Here is a 17,644-nt window from a genome sequence, read left to right on the forward strand (position 1 = left end):
GTGTGTGTTCGTCGTCGTCCTGTCGGAGGAGCTTTAACCGGACCCAGTTTTATGCGCCTGGCTGATAAGAGATGCCCCGCTCCAGCGGCTGATTGCGATTTTGTATGGCTGAGGATGCTGATTTAATGATGCCTTCGTGCCTGGCCACGTAGTGCTCTGTTTTTTAAATATCTCACCGTCAACTGTGTCACGGACTCCCAATTCATTTCGCTGGAGATTTTTTCGGCTTGGAGGCGGGGCGGGGCGGCACTCTGCGTGTATCACTCTGTTATTTTTATCGCAGCCAGAGGAACACGGTTCATCTATTTGTGTCAAGCGCAAAAGTATGCTCCAATTTTCAAGGGCCTACAGGTGGCAGGCGAAGGTTTCGACTATGATGTATCCTGTGACTTATAAAGTCAGGTTGGAGAAGTAAATTAGAAATATATTCCTGGCCACTTAATAAGTACGTTTTAAAAAAAGAAAGGATTTTATTTTACCTACAGGTTCTAATCTAACTTATAATCTTTGCACATTTTTTATAGATCATAGAACATATAATTATAGATATGCGAACTTTTAAAAATATTAACCTAAACAATAACAATGGTACGGTACAACTAATTTATTAATGTTTAAAATATATTTAAATCAACATAAAATAAATCATTACTGTAATAGGTATTTTCTATGTCCTATATGGATTCCAATTAACTTAAATTTGTAAGCCCAACATACCCAATAATTCATTGTATACCTATTGCCAAAAACCAATTCGTTACGTTTTGAACGAAAAGCTTTTCCTTACGTAGTTTTCTAAAGATACGTAGACCTCACGTTACGTTTTGTTAAGCTTTATAAGTAGGGTATTTATGAGAATACATTGATTTATTAAAAAAGGGGGTGTGTCCCTTGTCATTCTTTATATGGATAAAGAAAAATATTGGGGAGTATCAGTTAATATGAAATATCATATTAACAATTCATAATGTTGTATTCTTGGTCAAATCAAAATTTGCCCTTGAAGTAAATCTTGAGTGTGTCACAATAACGATGATATCATATATATTTTGGAACGAAAACCATATTTGATTTTTAACTAAGATACTTAATCTAAGTAAACACCTATTAAAAAACTTTCCATCGACAGCGCATACGAATGTCGAGGGCATCTTCCCTTATCTCAATCGCCTGCATATTGTAGGTACATATGTTTATGTTTGTGGTTCGTTCGTCACCGCGGTTCTGTAGCTTTCGCGACTGCCAGCGCAGCGCAACAGAGTCCAATGTCCAAGCAGCGCTGCTCCATCGCCATGTACATATCATCGCTATACCGGCGCATCGGCAACTCGTTTGGATCATTTCGCTGTGAGCCACCGACGAGTTAAGGCGACCTAGTTAAAACTTAGAAAAATACGAAAATAAACCCGTAACCCAATGGCGTTCCTCAACAAGGTGAGCAAATCTATTAGTTTATATCGCGGAGAAAGTGAAAAACACATGAGAAATGCATATATTATCTATGGAGGTTCAAAGTTCTCTCAGATTAATGACGACAGCAACTGTTGATCGTCTGCGATTTGGGTTCATACAAACAAACATATAATCGAGTGGGTTCCGTTTCGTAAACACATTTGTTGTTGCCTATCTGCGAGCAATCATCTGTACTTTGCCCCCCTCGAAAAATTATTATTAGCGGCGTCTAATGGCGGCTTGTTTTTCCACTCGTTTTAATTGGAATGCAAAGTTTATTGGCAGGCCTGATATAAGGTTTATAACATTTCTCTTTGTTTGCGATGTTATAATAAAGGGTGGGTTTTGGATCACAGAGAACCGGAACACCACATACAAATATAAAAAGGTTATGATGTTGATCCGTAATTCATGTATAGAGTTAATCTGACGGTCGGTTATATCATGATCAACTTGTTTGTTTGTTGCTAGAATTTATTATTAGTACTGCCTATCTACATACATATTTTAATTTTATTCAGACTAGACAATATGTAAAAAACAATATACCAAACGTAATATTAAAAACAATTAAACGTTCATATATAAAATAGGATCTAGGAATTCTTTAAATATTTTTAAAAATGTTTTTTTATTCATAGTAAATATTAATTTTTGTTGGTTTTAAAGTTTTTATTTTGCTCCATTTTACAGCATTTTAAAATCTACGAAAAATATTGATCGACCTAACTGATTTCCATCTTTCTAACAAATCTAGCTTGCTGCGCCTGCTCTGCGCCAGTTGGTGTCTCAAAGTCGCGCCTACGCCGCCGTGTCCCACGTTTCCCCCAATGGCACCTCCTTCGCACTTACCGAGGATCAGCTGCAGCTGCAGGAACTGGCCCGCAAGTTCACCCGCGAGGAGATCATCCCAGTGGCCGCCCAATACGACAAGAGCGGCGAGTACCCGTGGCCCATCATCAAGAAGGCCTGGGAGCTGGGCCTGATGAATAACCACATTCCCGCTGACATTGGTGGTCTGGATCTTGATGTGTTCACCACCTGCCTGTCGGCCGAGGAGCTGGCTTATGGTTGCACCGGCATCATGACCGCCCTGGAGGCCAGTGGTCTGGGCGTAAGTTACTCGATTGTCATCCATTCACGGCAAGATGTTCTAAATCCATTCACCACCCTCAGCAAACTCCTGTGATCCTGTCCGGTAACAAGGAACAGAAGAAGAAGTACCTGGGCCGTCTGCTCGAGGAGCCGCTGGTCGCCGCCTACGGAGTCACAGAGCCCGGAGCAGGATCCGATGTTTCCGGCATCAAGACGCGCGCCGAGAAGAAGGGCGATGAGTACATCCTTAACGGCCAGAAGATGTGGATCACCAACGGCGGTGTGGCTAATTGGTACTTCGTGCTGGCCCGCACCAATCCTGATCCCAAATGCCCGCCCAGCAAGGCCTTCACCGGCTTCATTGTGGAGCGCGACTCTCCCGGCCTGACGCCAGGTCGCAAGGAGTTGAACATGGGACAGCGCGCCTCCGACACTCGTGGCATCACCTTCGAGGATGTGCGTGTGCCCAAGGAGAATGTGCTGATTGGCGAGGGAGCTGGCTTCAAGATCGCCATGGGCACCTTTGACAAGACGCGTCCTCCAGTGGCCGCAGGAGCTGTGGGTCTGGCACAGCGTTGTCTGGATGAGGCTCTCAAGTACGCGCTGGAACGCAAGACCTTTGGCGTGCCCATCGCTCACCATCAGGCTGTGCAGTTCATGTTGGCCGATATGGCCATCGGCGTGGAAACATCCCGCCTGGCGTGGCGTCTGTCCGCCTGGGAAATCGACCAGGGACGTCGCAACAGCTACTACGCCTCCATTGCCAAGTGCCATGCCGCCGATATGGCCAACAAGATCGCCTCCGATGCCGTCCAGATCTTTGGAGGCAACGGCTTCAACAGCGAGTATCCCGTGGAGAAGCTGATGCGTGATGCCAAGATCTACCAAATCTACGAAGGCACTTCCCAAATCCAGCGTCTCATCATCTCGCGAAACATGTACGAGGTTGCCAAGGGCAACGCCTAAGCCAGTCCTTACCAGGATTCCTCATCATCATTCACCTCAGTCGCCGTCATGCTCATTGTCGACACATTCACAAAGCCGATTAATAAAGTACAATAAGTAATAGTTACAAGAAACATAAATCAGTGTCTATCATTAATCTAATCAAGGACCAGTGTTATTTACTTGGTCAGTTGGAATGCATTACAAACACAAGAAGTTTCAAAAAGGCTTAAAGAATTAAGTAAACAACAGTCAAGTTTACTATCAAATTCTTCTTAAACTCTCGACTTTCTAAGCTCTTTGCCTCACTTACCCCCAGAAGTCTATAGTCTAGACCTTCACCAAGCTATTTCGCCAGCTATCATCCGCCGATAAGATAAGCCCAGTGGGGGCTGAGTGCTTGTCCTACTTAGACTCAACTTTTTGGCGTACTGTTATCAAGTAAACGATAAGAGGTAAACTCAGATTTGCTATATAATTGTCAAACAATAAAAAATACTCTGGGACAAACAACATAATGAAAATGATTTTACATGATAAGACTTCACAATTCCGCATCGTTTCCATCAGCCAAAAGCTTAAGGAGACCTTTGTACCGCCTGCCACTTTTCCGTCTGCTCGATGCGGTCAGCATCTTGGCCTTGTCTCCGAACTGCAGTTGCCAAATGGACTGAAGTGTCTCCAAGACACCGGGCATGGAGAACACCTTTTCATCAATCGTTAAGTCTAAGCGCCTGGGCACCTGCTGTTGTTGCTCCAGTTTGTGAAGACGAGTGTCATCCAGAAGATTTGTACAATTGGTGGCCAACAGGGAGTGCAGTTGGGGTAGTTCGTCTAGAAGGTATCCCATGCCAGCTCCACTAAGTCGGACATTGTCGCTGATATCCAGCCAGTGGAGTTGCTTGGCCTTGGCCAGGTGCTGACTAATCTGGTACAGGTGCGCATCGTTCAAGCCACAGCCAGCGAGCTCCACTCGGATAAATCGTTCGCAGGTGCCACCCTCTAGCAGAGAAACTAGTCGCTCTCCCAAAGCAAATGCACTGGCCTCGTCTAAGGGCCAGCGCACATAGCTGAGATTCAATTGCTCAAGGCGGCAACTATTCAGCTGCTCCGTTAACCGGCGCACACTTTGCTGGGTGAGTTGATTAAAGCTGATATCAAATCGTGTCAACTGGTTGAATCCCAGGTCGAAGTCCTGAAGCTCCGTCAGCTCACATTGAGCAATGTAAAAGGAAGTCAGAGCTCGAGCAGCAGGACTGGCGCAAAACTTACTGAGTATTCTCAGGCTGGCATTACCCAACGGATTCTGACTTAGGTTAAGCTCTTCCAACAGCTCAAGTTTATCCATGCCTTGACCGCATAGCAGGGCCTCCAAACCCTGGGAGCCAATCGCATTGCATTGTAGACGCAGGGCTTTAAGTTGGAGCAATGTTGGCAGAGACTTGGCCAACTGCTGGCATCCTTCGTTACCAATAAAGTTGCGGGAGAGATCCAAAACCGTGAGTCGCGCTTGATGGAGAAGTGCTTTAAATATGGGTTCGGTTTGCTGAGCCCGCATCCACAAGCCGGAGAGCTCTAGCATCTGAGTGTTTTGCGAACGCTCGAGTAGAAGCTTAACCTTGTTATCCACAGCTAAAAATTGGAGACATTTCTGTTAGTACATAAGAAGGAAAAGGGCTTCCCAAATAAATTCTTACTTTTCTGCACTTGATGGCACATTTCCTCGTATCGTTGCGAGAGAGGTGATATTTTCCAATCCAGAATGGTGGCCATCAGCATATTTTGCTCTAGGGCTACACTAACCGCATCAGTTTCCTCGTAAGCGAAGCCATCGGCTGTCTTGAGTCGTAGGAGAGGTGTTAAACCCGTCAACCTAGTAATATAAATAGGATTAGCTTTAATTAGACTTTGTATGAACTATTCTTACTTATTATAACGTCTCCCCGCTTCCTCTGCCAACCATCGAATGTTAATATCCTGCAATTTTTTTCGCTCAATGGGAACCAGTAAAAGTTCGTCCTGCACTTTGACTTTGAAGGACACAGTGGTGGCCAGAACGGGAGTAGTTTGTACCTTTATAGGCGACGATTTGGACGGAGAGATGAGCAGCTGAATAGTGCTCGTGGTGGAATCGGGTTCAATAGTTCGCAGGCTAATTACCGAAGCAGCGCCATCCTGCGAGGACTCACTGCCTAGAGGACTTTCACTTCGGAATCTACTGAATCCACTGTCCATAAGCGTGGCCTGATGCTTTTTCCGACTAGGAGCAGCTGAACTGCTATGGTTGCTACTCATGCTGGAGGAGCGGGAAAGGGTAAGTTTCCGCATTTGCTTTTGACGTTGCGAGTATTCTGTATCCGGAGTGCTTTGAAGCAAATCATCCTCCCAGTTTGCCGGCAGTGACAAAGCAGAGTCTTGCAAATTCTCCTTAGAGGGACGACTATTAAAATCTCCAGAGTTGATGCGTTTGCGTTTTCGATCCGGACCCACATCATCGATCAGCCAGCTATCCGCATCCACCTCACCATCTTCAAGGAAGGCATTGCGTTTCTGCTTGCTGATAGTGCTGGTTCTGGGAGGATCATCGTTGAGGCGATTGGGTTTTTTTAACTGCGCCATAACACTTCTGTATTGCTTGCTAGCACTAGGTTGAGTTGAGCTCCCGGATTTCTGGGGACCATATTCACTTCCCGAACGGTTGTGCCTAAGGGATCTTCTATTACTCTCCTGTAGGGCCTCCTCTTCATCCTCTTCCTCTGATAAGCTTCCCCGCTCATCTCTGCTTGCCCTTTTTACATTGGCATTGGTCAGAGGACGGGCATTCCGGTCGCTGCAGATGCCCACCTTGGAAAGCGTGCGGAGGAGTCGATCTCGCAGTTGAGCATACTGCGCCTGCTCTCCATCAACTAGCTGCGCTCCCTGGCGCCACTTGTCCAGCCCAGCGATACAGGTCTCGTTGTAGTCCGTTCGCACAGTAGCATCCGCGCCTCGGTCCAGCAGGAGTTCGGCCACATCCAGGAAACCATTTGAGCAGGCATCAAATAGAGGTGTTATACCATCGCAACTGGTGCCCCCTTTATCGTTGATGGCAGATGCGGCTCCCTTGTCCAGCAGCAGCTCTACAATATCCCGAAAACCATGGTTAGAGGCCTCATGCAATGGCAGCCATCCCGCGTGATCTCGCACATTGACCGTGTGGCCCTGGTCAATAAGGCGTCTGACCAGCTCCAGATTGCCGGATATACACGCCTGATGCAGTTGCGTCTCGCCCTTATTGTTCTTCTTAATGACTAGGGTCCTGCTTCCTCGTGTGGTTCTCTGCGGACGCAGTTTCTCGCTTTCATCCAGATCACTGGCATCCGAATCAGTGAGAGTGGTCAGGTCGAAGTCGTCGTCCCAATCGGGAGTGTTTTGCTGCAAGGCAGTTCCACCGGCTTCGGCGTCTTCATCATCGTCGCCCATGCTTTCCTCCTGGTCCAAATCAATGCCTTTGGCTGTAGCTTCCGCCTCCAGATTTTCAACTAGAACTTGCATATTATGCTTAAGCATCAGGCGCCGCAATCTTACCATAGCAATCTTCTCGAGCTTGTCAGAGGAGGTGCCAGCCTTCTCGGCTTGCCGGAGAGCCTTTTGGTAAACGTCGTGGACGGTCCAAAAAGGGTGAGACTGCTGTTCGCATATCTCTGCAATGGTGCATAGGGTGGTGAACGCCTCCGAGGGAACATCCTGGTTCAGCTCAAACTCTTTCCACAGGTACTCCAAGGCCTTGTCAAACTGCCCGTTGTCTCGATAAGTCTGATAGAGACTCACGTAGATCGGCACTAGGTTCTTTCCAGCCTCCTGATTCAGTTCAGCGTTTTCCAACATCTTTTGGTAATATGTTATAGCCTTCTCGTAGTTCATCAGATGACAGCAACCGTCGCCCAGTTTCTCGTACAGGCTCTTTAGCTTGCCGTAGTCCACGGAACTGGTCAGGACCAGTTCATCCAGGGTCTGGCAGATCTTCACCACGATCCTCAGCTGCCTTTCAATGCTCCCTCGATCGTTCTCATCCGGTGTGTTCTTCTTGTACGCCTTGGTGAGTATATGCTTTGCGCTGGCAAAGTCGCCCGCCTTGATCAGGATCTCCGCTTTGGTGATCAGAGTCTCGCAAATCTTCTTCACCTTATTGGGTAACCGCTTGGCCACCTCCAATGCCATATTGCAGTAGCGGAGCGCCGACGTTGCGTCATTCTTCTTGTAATTGTAGAGCAAGCTCATCGAAATGTAACACAAGTGGGTCAGGTCCCACAGCTCGTGCGTTTTGCTGATCTTTATGGCTTTATCGATGTACTCGATGGACTCTTGGAAGGCCTCCATGTGTTCTTTCACCACGCCAATGTTCAGGTAGCAGCGAGCTTGCATGTCGAGTTGCTCCAGCTTCGAAATCTGACCTGAAAGTCTTTAAAATAGGGACTTATTAAAACATTTAAAAATTTGATTAAGGATTTTGCAAGAAATTTGATGTTGCCTTAAAAATGATGTACCCTGCGTATACTATTCTTTTATCATTTGCATAATCTTTATAGAATAATTAGGCCTTAAAACAACGATGCGGAGTAGATATAAAGCTAATAATAAGGTCTCTAAAATGTATATCCTTTTGAGAGAACCGATCTCTAGACAGTACTCTGACATCTAAGTAGGAATTTCTTAAGTTTCTACAGGGAATACCTACTCCTTGATCAGCAGAAGGCTGCGTAGGAAACTTTTCTCCGCCTGTTTTAGTTGCTCCATGGCTCCGGAGGCGGAGCTGTCCGCCAGACATTGTCCATGTAGAAGATGCACGCGACCCAAAGTGGCATATGCTCGCTGCTCCTCCACCTGGTTCTTCAATCGCTTGGCAATGACTGGGGAAGGGTTGCACGGGTTATAAAGGATAATCCTCATTTACGAGGTGCTCCAACAAACTCACTCAGGTAATCGCCGATGTGATCCTTGGCCGCATCGTAGTCGCACAGCAGGGTGTACATCTCGCCCACCATCCTCTTGGCCTTGGCCGTCTCCAGCTCCTTGCCCATGGAGGCGTATATCTGGGCCTCCTGGACATATTCCCTGACCGCATCGTTGTATTTGCCCTGCTGATTGTAGAAGTCGCCCAGCTGGTTGCAACTGACCGCCACCTGTTCTCGGTTGCCGTCGCTGCGCGCCTTCTCCTTGCGCTTCAGGTAGCGCTTCTCATCCATTAAACAGACACGCAGAACGGACTTAGATATTACGGTATTTACAATTCAAAAATAAATTAAATAAATAACACAAATTTTTTTTTGCGATCGGCGCGAATTAGAGATGAGACAAACGACGATTTTTACTCGATGCTATCGATCCTTCCAAAAATTGGCCAACATCGATAGTTTCTCGGTTCATCTCTAAATATCGATAGATATACAAATATATTTTGAATTTTGGCGGGTAAAACACAATATAAATGGATATTTTACCACAGACTCGAACCATGAAATAAAAGCTTAAAAAACAGTCTGTGAAACAATCGCTTTCTGTATTTTTTGAATTTAATAAAATGCCTCGAGAAATATAAATTTTCGAGGGCTGGTCTCACTTTACTATTGTTTTGAATGTTCCGGAACTCGCGTTTTTGTAAAGTGCAAAATTGTATCCTTTCGCAAAGGTAAATTTTACAATCTTTTAAAACTATACAGTGCAGGTAAGAGTGCATATCAAAAACAATTTATAGAAGGTTTGGGCACTGTACTCAAATTAATTAAATTTAGGGGTAACTAATTCATTGATTTCATATGCGCATAAATTAACCTGCGATCGTGGGTCTTTATTTTCTTATCGTATACGTTTTCTTATAAGACCGGAAGGTTTTGCAATCTTATTTGCTTGGTCACATGTACATTAGGATGGACCTAAAAAGGTTAATTCATAATCTTTAAAACCAGTCCTTGTATGTTTCTGCGCGCCAAAAATTTGCTTGAAAAATACAAAATATACCCTATAATAATTTTGTGTGCCCAAGGGTTACGAATTCAATAATCATAAGTGGAATTACTTAGTCCACAAATATTATCCTTCCTAAAAAAGGCTATTAAATTGTTAAATATTTTATTGGTCAAGTAATAGACCACCCTTAGGTACATTCATACATATATGTACATACCACTTTTTTATCAGCAAATTTGGTGATTACGCAACTTTAAAATTGAGTAAATACAAATGTAAACAGTTTTCTTCGCCCCTACTCTAGTGTTTATTTATTTTGAGGTTGGTTAGCTGAGTCGGGACTACAGCGTTAGTTATTTCGAGAATCAATTAATTGAAACCATTTTTCTCTTGAAATTGTCTTCCCATCTCAGTCGCAGAGGTTAATTTGGCAAGCTTCAAACGCAGTGAAGTGGAAATCAACACTAAAATATACAGTAAACAGTGAGTCAAAAGCTGATTTTTTTTTATAAGCTGTAGGTAAGTAATTAATGTTTATTTGTAATTATATCTTATAAAATAATAAGGTATTAGTTTTATTGTGGGGAATAGATGGGAATTATAAATTATGTGGTTTTTCTTCTAAAATTTGAATTTCCTCTTTTTGTTGAGGCACTTATAGACATTTATTTTAATTAAAATTTTATAAATTTTTTATGTACTGGGGTAGAACAATTATATCACGCATTAGATCACGGCCGTTAATTATTTATATGGGCAGCCAGTATACACTAGTGGACTTAAGTATTTTGACAAAACCCTAAGTCAAATTTACTTGATGTACAATCAATCAATGGTCATTACAATTCAGTTGAAATGGTATTGTTCTTAGCCCATTAAGCACTTATTGAAAATGTCGAACTTTTGTGAAAGTCCACTCTTTGTATCCGTTACTCGTAGAGTAAAGGGGTATACTAGATTCGTCGGAAAGTATGTAAGAGGTAGAACGGATGCGCAGTTGGTTGGCAATTTAGGTAAGATTCCCGCTGAAATGCGACATCAGGTCGGGATTCAAAATCTGCTCTAGAAATTCACCTATTATAAAATACGCAAATTTGGGCTCAAGAGCAAGAAATATGTCTGAATTATGTTGCCTACTTTTGGTCCGACATCTAATTTTATAGCCAAGCTACATAACATTATATTTACAAAAATACGTGAAAAATGTAATGTTTAAAATCGAGTTTTTCTTTTTAAAAATAATAACAAATGTAAGAGTATGTGAAAATGTAAAAAGAAAGTAAGAGAGAGAGTGAAGAATTTGAAATGCTCACAGCAAATATTATTCACCTTTAATTGTGGCTTATTTTTTTCGTATTTCGCGTATCTCAAATATTAGATCGCCTGCACATATAATGTTTTTAACTTTTTAAATCAAACCATATTTATTAGTAAGATTCATAGTCTAGAAATGTTACACTTTCCAGACAGAAATTATAGTTTTACCACCCTTTAATAACCTTATTCTAAAAGATTTGTGGTAAGTGCTTAAAACAACCAATGTTCAATCGTCATTGCATCTTTGACTTTTGCTCTGATCACACATTAAATTTGTTTTGGGTTTTGAATACATTAATTTAATACTTGGAATCAATTTGAAAAACCACTTTTCCCGTTTTGGATGAACGTGACATAATAAATTCGCCGAAAATTGATTTTCGCCTGCAGTAGAAAAGGTGATTCTTTTTTATCTTCGTATTCAATAGTGATTTCTCTGCTCACCAGTAAGGAGCTACTTACCGTATAGTTTTACAGTAAACTAGCAATTAAAAAGTGAAGAGAGTAGTGTAATTCAAGTAAGTCATACAGTTCGGATTTAGTAAGGTAAGTAGCTCAAAAAAAAAAAATGAATTCTAAAATCATTGTTGTGATTGAAAAATAATTTGAGAATTTAACGTTTACAAGTCTTTCTCCTAAAGGAAAATTTGTAGAAAAGGGACTGTTTTTGTTACAGTGATATAAATTCGTCGTGTGCGTCGACAATAAGTTAATACCAACAATTGAAATTAAATTGCTAAGTTTTCCCAGCCTCAAGCTGTGATGGGTAATAGACAAAAAATATGCAGCTCGCACGTACGTGAACAAAAATCTTAATTTTTTGGACATCAAATCTGCAACGTACCAAAAAACATGTGTATTGCATTTTAAAACAAAAATGTAAAACAAAAAAAAAGGGTTAAGCTGAACACTTACTACACTGAGAAACATGGATATAAAAATAGAAAACTACATTAAAAACAAGGGAGAACGCTTCTCCGAATAATTATTAAATCAATATACATATATTGAAATTTAAATTGGTTTTTAATTATATGCTAGTTAGACAAATGAGTATTTGAAACTGAAATGAGCGAGATATATCTAAATAATATTTATACTAAATGGTAACCGAAACTGTAGAAGCTACAGTTTTGGGCGGTTTGTGGGCGTTAGAGTGGTCTGGGGATATTCGCGTAACAAACTTGCGATGCGTACAAAGCTAAGGAATCTAAATGTGAAATCTCAACTTCCTAGCTCTTATAGTTTCCGAGACTACAGCGTTTACACGAACGGACGGAGAGACGGTTACCATGGTTGTTGACATGGCTACATCTACTCGTCTAGTTATCCTGATAGAAAATATACACTCTATGGGATCAGAAACGCTCCCTTCTACCCATACTTTTCGCCGACTACACCCTTTTATTATTCGAGTAACGAGTATAAATATATAAATAAAATCATTTTTTGTTGGTTATTGGGTTACCAAAGGCACAGAAGGCCTTTACATTAAGAATACAAATTAATAAGTTGCTGAAACCAAAGAACATTATTGGGGGACCCAATCGAAATTCAAAACACATTATCTCTGCAGTTCTTTGGCCCGCTTTGTCTTTGTCGCGGTGCTCGGTTTTTATGTTAACAAGAGTCGGCCAAGAACGGGTTAACGAAATTAATCACTGCCCCTACTTAAAGCCACGATCCAATCGCACTTGGCGACGTTTGGCGCGTTGTCAGCTTGTCCGCCAACCAGTCTTTGAAATTGAATTAATTTCAAACATTTCGCATTCGCATGGTTTTTATTTTTATTTTATTATCTAAATCCTATTTATAAGGCTTACGGATTAATAATGCATGAGTATTTTGCCATTATGCTAAACTAGTGGTATTACATCGATCAATAACGCATATTTACAAGTTTCAAAAGTGTCAAACTAGTGGTTACCAGCCAAATTTTTGTTCCAATTCAGGTAAACATCGAAGGCACTTTTTGGCCTCGTTGTATTTCTGTTTTGGCCAATTTCATAGGAAAGAATTGTTTTGGCTCCTGTTTTGATCTTGGTCTCTTCATATTTAGCATGATAAGGACTAATGGTAGTTTTATTTGTATTAAGGGTTATTGCTGTAGTCGCTTTTTGATTTTGCACTTGAGTTGTTGATCCTTTCTCAAATTTTGCATTGAATTTCTGGAAAAACGGATGATCGAAAGGATTTTTAGTGGTGGCACTCTTTTTCGTTGTTGAGGTAAATAAATATGGCCTTGGTGTGGTGCTTCCTTGACGAGTGAGTGGTGCCGTTATCGTTGAGTAACGAGTGGTGGTTCTCGTTGTCGAAGGTTGCTGAGTTGTTGGTGCGTAACGGTTGGTGGTTCTCGTTGTCAAAGGCTGCTGAGTTGTTGGTAAGTAACGAATTGTGGTTGAACGAGTAGGTGCAGTTGGTCGTGTGGTGGGTTTAGTAACAGATATATATTGGTTCTGGAACTTGGTTGTTGGGTGAGTAGTAGTGGTAGAACGAGTTGTAGTTTTTGTTGTTGAATTTGGACGATAGGTTGTTGGGCGAGTAGTAGTGGTAGAACGAGTTGCAGTTTTTGTTGTTGAATTTGGACGATAGGTTGGTGAATATAGGGCAGCAGATCGATTTGTGGTCTTGGTTATAAAAGGTTGGTGAGTGGTTGTAATTGGCCGAATAGTTGTAATAGGTCGAGTGGTAGGTTTGCTTGCTGTTTTTGGTGCTGTGGTGGGTTTATTTACAGATATATATTGATATTGAGAATTGATTGTTGGGCGAGATGTAGTGGTACGGGTTGTAGTTTTTAATGTTAAGTTTGGAGAATGGGATGGTGAATATAAGGCAGAGTATCGATTTGTTGTCTTGGTTGTTGTTGATTGGTGTGTGGTTGTAATTGGTCGAACAGTTGAAATAGGCCGAGTTTTGGCTTTGCTTACTGTTATTGGTCTCGTTGTTGTTGATTGTTGTTGGTGAGTTGTAGAAACTGGACGTCGCGTTGGAGGAGTAGTTGATCGTGTTGTTGGACGAGTAGTTGGGTTAGTGTTTAAGTAGAAATATGGACGAGCTGTCGTGGACCGAGTAGTTGCTCTAGTAACCGCCCCAATAGTTGGACGAGTAGTGGGCCCATTGCTTATCACCGATCGAGTGGTTGTTGGATAAGCTGATGCTTTCGTTGTGGCCGTAAAGCGATTGCCACTTTCTGTTATTGTGGGCTTAGCGGTCGTAGAAGTTTGCCATGACCATAACGGCAAGCTAGTTGTTTTGGCCACAGTTGAGACTGGTTTTCTTGTGGTCGCTGTCAAAGGTTTCCGTGTGGTTGTTGTTACAGATTGCTTTGTAACGCTGGAAGTTGTTGCTGCTGCCGCAGAGGTGGCCGTAAATTTAATCACCTCATTGCGGAAGCTGTCGCTGCTGACATAGGGTCTGTTGACCAGCTGAGTGGGCTTAGATGGACTATGACTTGGGCTCGAGGGCTTGGGCTGGGGCTTGGGCTTGATGGGTGCTTGAGCGGGTACAATTGGTTTGCCAAGTAGACTAAGGAATGGATTCTGAGCATAGGATAAACTAACATGGGGCTTGACTTCTTCTGAAGTGTGTGAAGTAATGGCAGTGGGTGTAATTGAACTTGGGGCTTTCAGGAAGGGATTGCGTTCATAGTTGGGTTTTTGGGATACCAGATTAGGTTTGTTCTGTAGTTGGTTATTGAAAAATGGATTGGATGCATAGAGTTTATTGCTTTGTGGCTCCTTGGGAGCTGATATATTGTTCGAAATTTTATTTGTAACTTTTGTGGGCTGGGGTATCTTAGCTGCTTGTAGGAAGGGATTTCCCACATAATTTTGACTGGTCGCTTTCTTTTGCTGTGGGTTCTCGACCACCGTCTGATGAGGCTTCACTTGTGGCCTCTTTCCATAAGGACTAACCTTATCCGCCTCTGCAATCTCATTTCCCTCGAAGCAGTCGCTCAACTGGGCCAAGTTCTGATTTCTGCAATGTCCATTGTAGACAGTCCAGGCATTAAAGCCATCTCCGGAGAGTCGTGTGTGTTCTTCGTGGATTGTTCGTATGCACTGAACGTCATCGGATATATCTGAATCCAGCAAACGATCGCATTCAATGTGGCAGGCCTTGCCACTTGTCTGGTCATGGGAACACCAGTAGATATCGCTGATCTGGAACAGACCATGATCCTCACTGCCATCTGTATTCAGTCTTCCCACAGCTGCTGTATTGAAAGAGGACTCATGTTGTGCTATGCAAACCCAGGTGGGAATCTCCTTCATGGGTAACTTATGCTTGTGGTAAAGTTCCTTGGCCAGCTCACAGCGATTGTAGATTTTTCCCTTCGAATGTGGAAATGCCTTCTTGACCAGCCCGTTACCCCTAGGTGGTTTCGCGACTTCCCCGGGCAGATCTTTACCCTCGAAACAGCTGGCGATATCTGCTCTAGTCTTCTGCCTGCAGTGTCCATTGTAGACAGTCCAGGCGGTGAAACCATCCCCCGAAATCCTGGTGTGCTCCTCGTGGATGGTCCTCACACACCTGACATCATCCGTGATATCCGAGTCCAGCAGGCGATTGCAGTCGATGTGACAGCCCTTGCTGCCTCCATCGCCATGTGTGCACCAGTAAAGATCGCTGATCTGGAAGAGCCCGTGATCCGCGCTCCCATCCGCATTCAGCCGACCCACAGCTGCCGTTTTAAAGGAGGACTCATGCTCGGCGATGCACACCCAGGTGGCCAATTCCTGCATGGGAAACTTGTGTGAGAAATACAACTCTTGGGCTAACTCGCAGCGATTGTAAACTTTACCCGTGCGTTGATAGTGTGTTTGAAAGTGTGTCTGATAGTGTGGCTGATACTGTACTGCCTGTTTGTGGCTATAGAATGGGTTAGCGGGGGATTGATTCTTAAGGGGTGCTCCAATGGCATTGGGATGCTGTCTGGGGGGACTAACGGGGCGTGGTCGCAGGAAGGGATTGCCCGAATAGGCAGCCCCATTGGATGGGTAACTCAAAACGGGTGCCGCTGGTCGATAATATTGGTTCACAGCCGGACTCTTATGCACTTGCACCTGGCCAAATTGATAGGCGTAGCTGACCTTGGGCTTGACAGGACCTCCTCCTCCACCAATGGCATTGGGATGCTGGTGAGTCGGAGGCTTGGCAAAACAGACTGCCACCTGTTCGTAGTGCTGATTGAGACAGTTCCTCTGGTAAACGGTCCAGGCATTGAAACCATCTCCCGAGATCTGAGTGTGCTCCTGATGGATCCTCCGGATGCACTGCACATCGTCGACAATGCTGGTGTCCAGGAACTGATTGCAGGTGGCATGGCATCCCTTTCCAGCCCTCTGATCGTGGGTACACCAGAAGAGATCGCTGATCTGGAAGAGACCATGATCCGCACTGCCATCAGCATTCAGGCGACCAACGGCCGCTGTGTTGAAGGAGGACTCATGCTGGGCAATGCAAACCCAGGTGGGAATCTGCGGCATGGGCAGCTTGTGCTGGTAAAACAGTTCCTGGGCCAGCTCGCAACGGCTGTAGATTTTTCCCTGTGGCTGGACTTGAGCCACCTGGTGGTAGTATTGAGTCACAGGATAGCTGTGGACCTGAACCTGCTGGGGCTTCTGGTACGAGGCGGCCACCGCGAGAGCTGTGCTGCCAGGACCTCCACATCCTGCCACATAGGAGGCTGCATCCTGGCTGCAGTAGGCGCCATAAGCCTGCCAGGCGGTGAAACCGTCACCGCTGATCCTCTGGTGCTCTGCATAGATCTTCCTAACGCATAAGACATCGTCGGCGATGTCATCGTCCCGCAAACTGGAGCAACTCAGGCCACAACCCTTTCCCTGACCCGGTGGTGAGCACCAGTAGACATCACTGATCTGGAAGAGACCATGGGATCCACCGCCCAATCCTGCTACTCCGCCAAAGGCAGCCGTATTGAAATCACTCGAGTGCTGGGCTATGCACACCAAGGTCGCCACCTGGGCGGCAGGTAGGCCAAAACGGTGCTGCAGCAAATTGGTCAACTCACAGCGATCGAAGATCTTGGCCGTGGCCAAAAGCGGGAACAGTAGGCAAACCACTGGCCACCTCAGCATCTTGATCTGTTCTGACACTCGAACCCGCAGCTATCACTCTTTTATAGGGAACACAGAAAGCACACAAAAAAACTGGAGCAAGATCCTTAGGTCATTTGAAATTCAAATTTTACAGCGCTTTCGAGAACTCGTGAATATCGGTTTTTGTCTCCGCGTTTTTTTTTGTTAAATAATTTTTTATATTTTTTGATTTCCAGCTGGCTGTGTGCGTTTGCGCGTTTCGTTGACGACTGAAATCTCCGGCGGTCGCATCTTCAGCCCAAAGTCAATTTGAATATGACGACGTCGACTGCCGAGCGAGACAAACTGGTTGTGGCTATTGCATAATTACTGCGGCGGTCCGAGCTGACAAAAGGTTCTCGGCCACTCAAGAACCCAAAAGATTGGAAGCGCGAAAAGACTACCACATTATCGAATCGAATCAGCCGTAAAAAATTAGTTAGAAAGTTCTGCAGTCGCTGGGCCCATTAGCTGTCCATTTGCCAAATGGAATTAATTCGAAATGCCCGTATTTATGAGACAGCCGACTGGCGAGTCGCGAGCGCTTTTCACGCGATTTTAATCGCCTCGTAAGTCTCAATCAAGCAATCGACAGGCGCGATTTGCGGCTGTCAATCAATTCCCGAGACTGAGATGGGGACCCCACCCCATGGATAGTGTCTCAATCGCATTGTAATGCAAACAAACACCTTGGAACAGCTTTGTTTATCTGTCGAGCGAAATATTTTGTTTGCATCTCCGATTGACCAAGTCGTTTTTATTTTCGCCTCCGTTGCCTAAGTTTTTGG

General features: G+C 44.0%; 3 protein-coding genes and 1 long non-coding RNA gene across 5 annotated transcripts in view; 2 read left to right on the top strand and 2 right to left on the bottom strand.

Annotated features, from left to right (window-relative positions):
• Positions 1-1,351: 1,351 nt before the first annotated feature.
• On the top strand, positions 1,352-3,632 carry Mcad (Medium-chain acyl-CoA dehydrogenase). The gene is made up of 3 exons (XM_017070390.4): positions 1,352-1,434; positions 2,210-2,566; positions 2,629-3,632. The coding sequence occupies exons 1-3, from the start codon at positions 1,417-1,419 to the stop codon at positions 3,511-3,513; spliced, it is 1,260 nt and encodes a 419-aa protein (XP_016925879.1). The 5' UTR covers positions 1,352-1,416; the 3' UTR covers positions 3,514-3,632.
• Positions 3,633-3,948: 316 nt separating this feature from the next.
• LOC108006841 (tonsoku-like protein) lies at positions 3,949-8,836 on the bottom strand. The gene is made up of 5 exons (XM_017070391.4): positions 8,447-8,836; positions 8,210-8,381; positions 5,420-7,933; positions 5,190-5,365; positions 3,949-5,124 (listed from the first exon to the last, which is right to left on the bottom strand). The coding sequence occupies exons 1-5, from the start codon at positions 8,715-8,717 to the stop codon at positions 4,037-4,039; spliced, it is 4,221 nt and encodes a 1,406-aa protein (XP_016925880.4). The 5' UTR covers positions 8,718-8,836; the 3' UTR covers positions 3,949-4,036.
• A 224-nt stretch (positions 8,837-9,060) lies between these two features.
• LOC136116940 (uncharacterized) overlaps positions 9,061-17,644 on the top strand; it is a 33,378-nt gene continuing 24,794 nt past the window's right edge. Inside the window, exons 1-2 of the long non-coding RNA XR_010654055.2 lie at positions 9,061-9,196; positions 9,852-9,921. This is a non-coding gene — a long non-coding RNA (uncharacterized lncRNA). The remainder of the gene's footprint in view (positions 9,197-9,851; positions 9,922-17,644) is intronic.
• LOC108006811 (uncharacterized) lies at positions 12,525-17,081 on the bottom strand. Of its 2 annotated transcripts, XM_036816434.3 has the most exons (2): positions 15,560-17,079; positions 15,315-15,494 (listed from the first exon to the last, which is right to left on the bottom strand). In XM_036816434.3, exons 1-2 carry the CDS (start codon positions 16,854-16,856, stop codon positions 15,460-15,462), a joined length of 1,332 nt encoding a protein of 443 aa, XP_036672329.3. In that variant the 5' UTR covers positions 16,857-17,079; the 3' UTR covers positions 15,315-15,459. The 2 variants fall into 2 exon arrangements, with proteins under 2 accessions (XP_070853198.1, XP_036672329.3); XM_070997097.1 differs by having other exon boundaries at positions 12,525-17,081.

Source organism: Drosophila suzukii, chromosome 3 (assembly GCF_043229965.1).
Source record: "Drosophila suzukii chromosome 3, CBGP_Dsuzu_IsoJpt1.0, whole genome shotgun sequence".
Lineage (NCBI taxonomy): Eukaryota > Metazoa > Arthropoda > Insecta > Diptera > Drosophilidae > Drosophila > Drosophila suzukii.

Excerpts from the sequence above, each read along its gene's own strand:
- Mcad (XM_017070390.4), top strand. Across the intron at positions 2,567-2,628 it reads TGGAGGCCAGTGGTCTGGGC|CAAACTCCTGTGATCCTGTC; the intron begins GTAAGTTACTCG and ends CACCACCCTCAG.
- LOC108006841 (XM_017070391.4), bottom strand. The coding sequence starts at position 8,717 with ATGGATGAGAAGCGCTACCTGAAGCGCAAGGAGAAGGCGCGCAGCGAC. Across the intron at positions 8,382-8,446 it reads TCACATCGGCGATTACCTGA|TCATTGCCAAGCGATTGAAG; the intron begins GTGAGTTTGTTG and ends ACCCTTCCCCAG. Across the intron at positions 5,125-5,189 it reads GTGCCATCAAGTGCAGAAAA|CTGTGGATAACAAGGTTAAG; the intron begins GTAAGAATTTAT and ends TCCAATTTTTAG.
- LOC108006811 (XM_070997097.1), bottom strand. The coding sequence starts at position 16,856 with ATGCTGAGGTGGCCAGTGGTTTGCCTACTGTTCCCGCTTTTGGCCACG.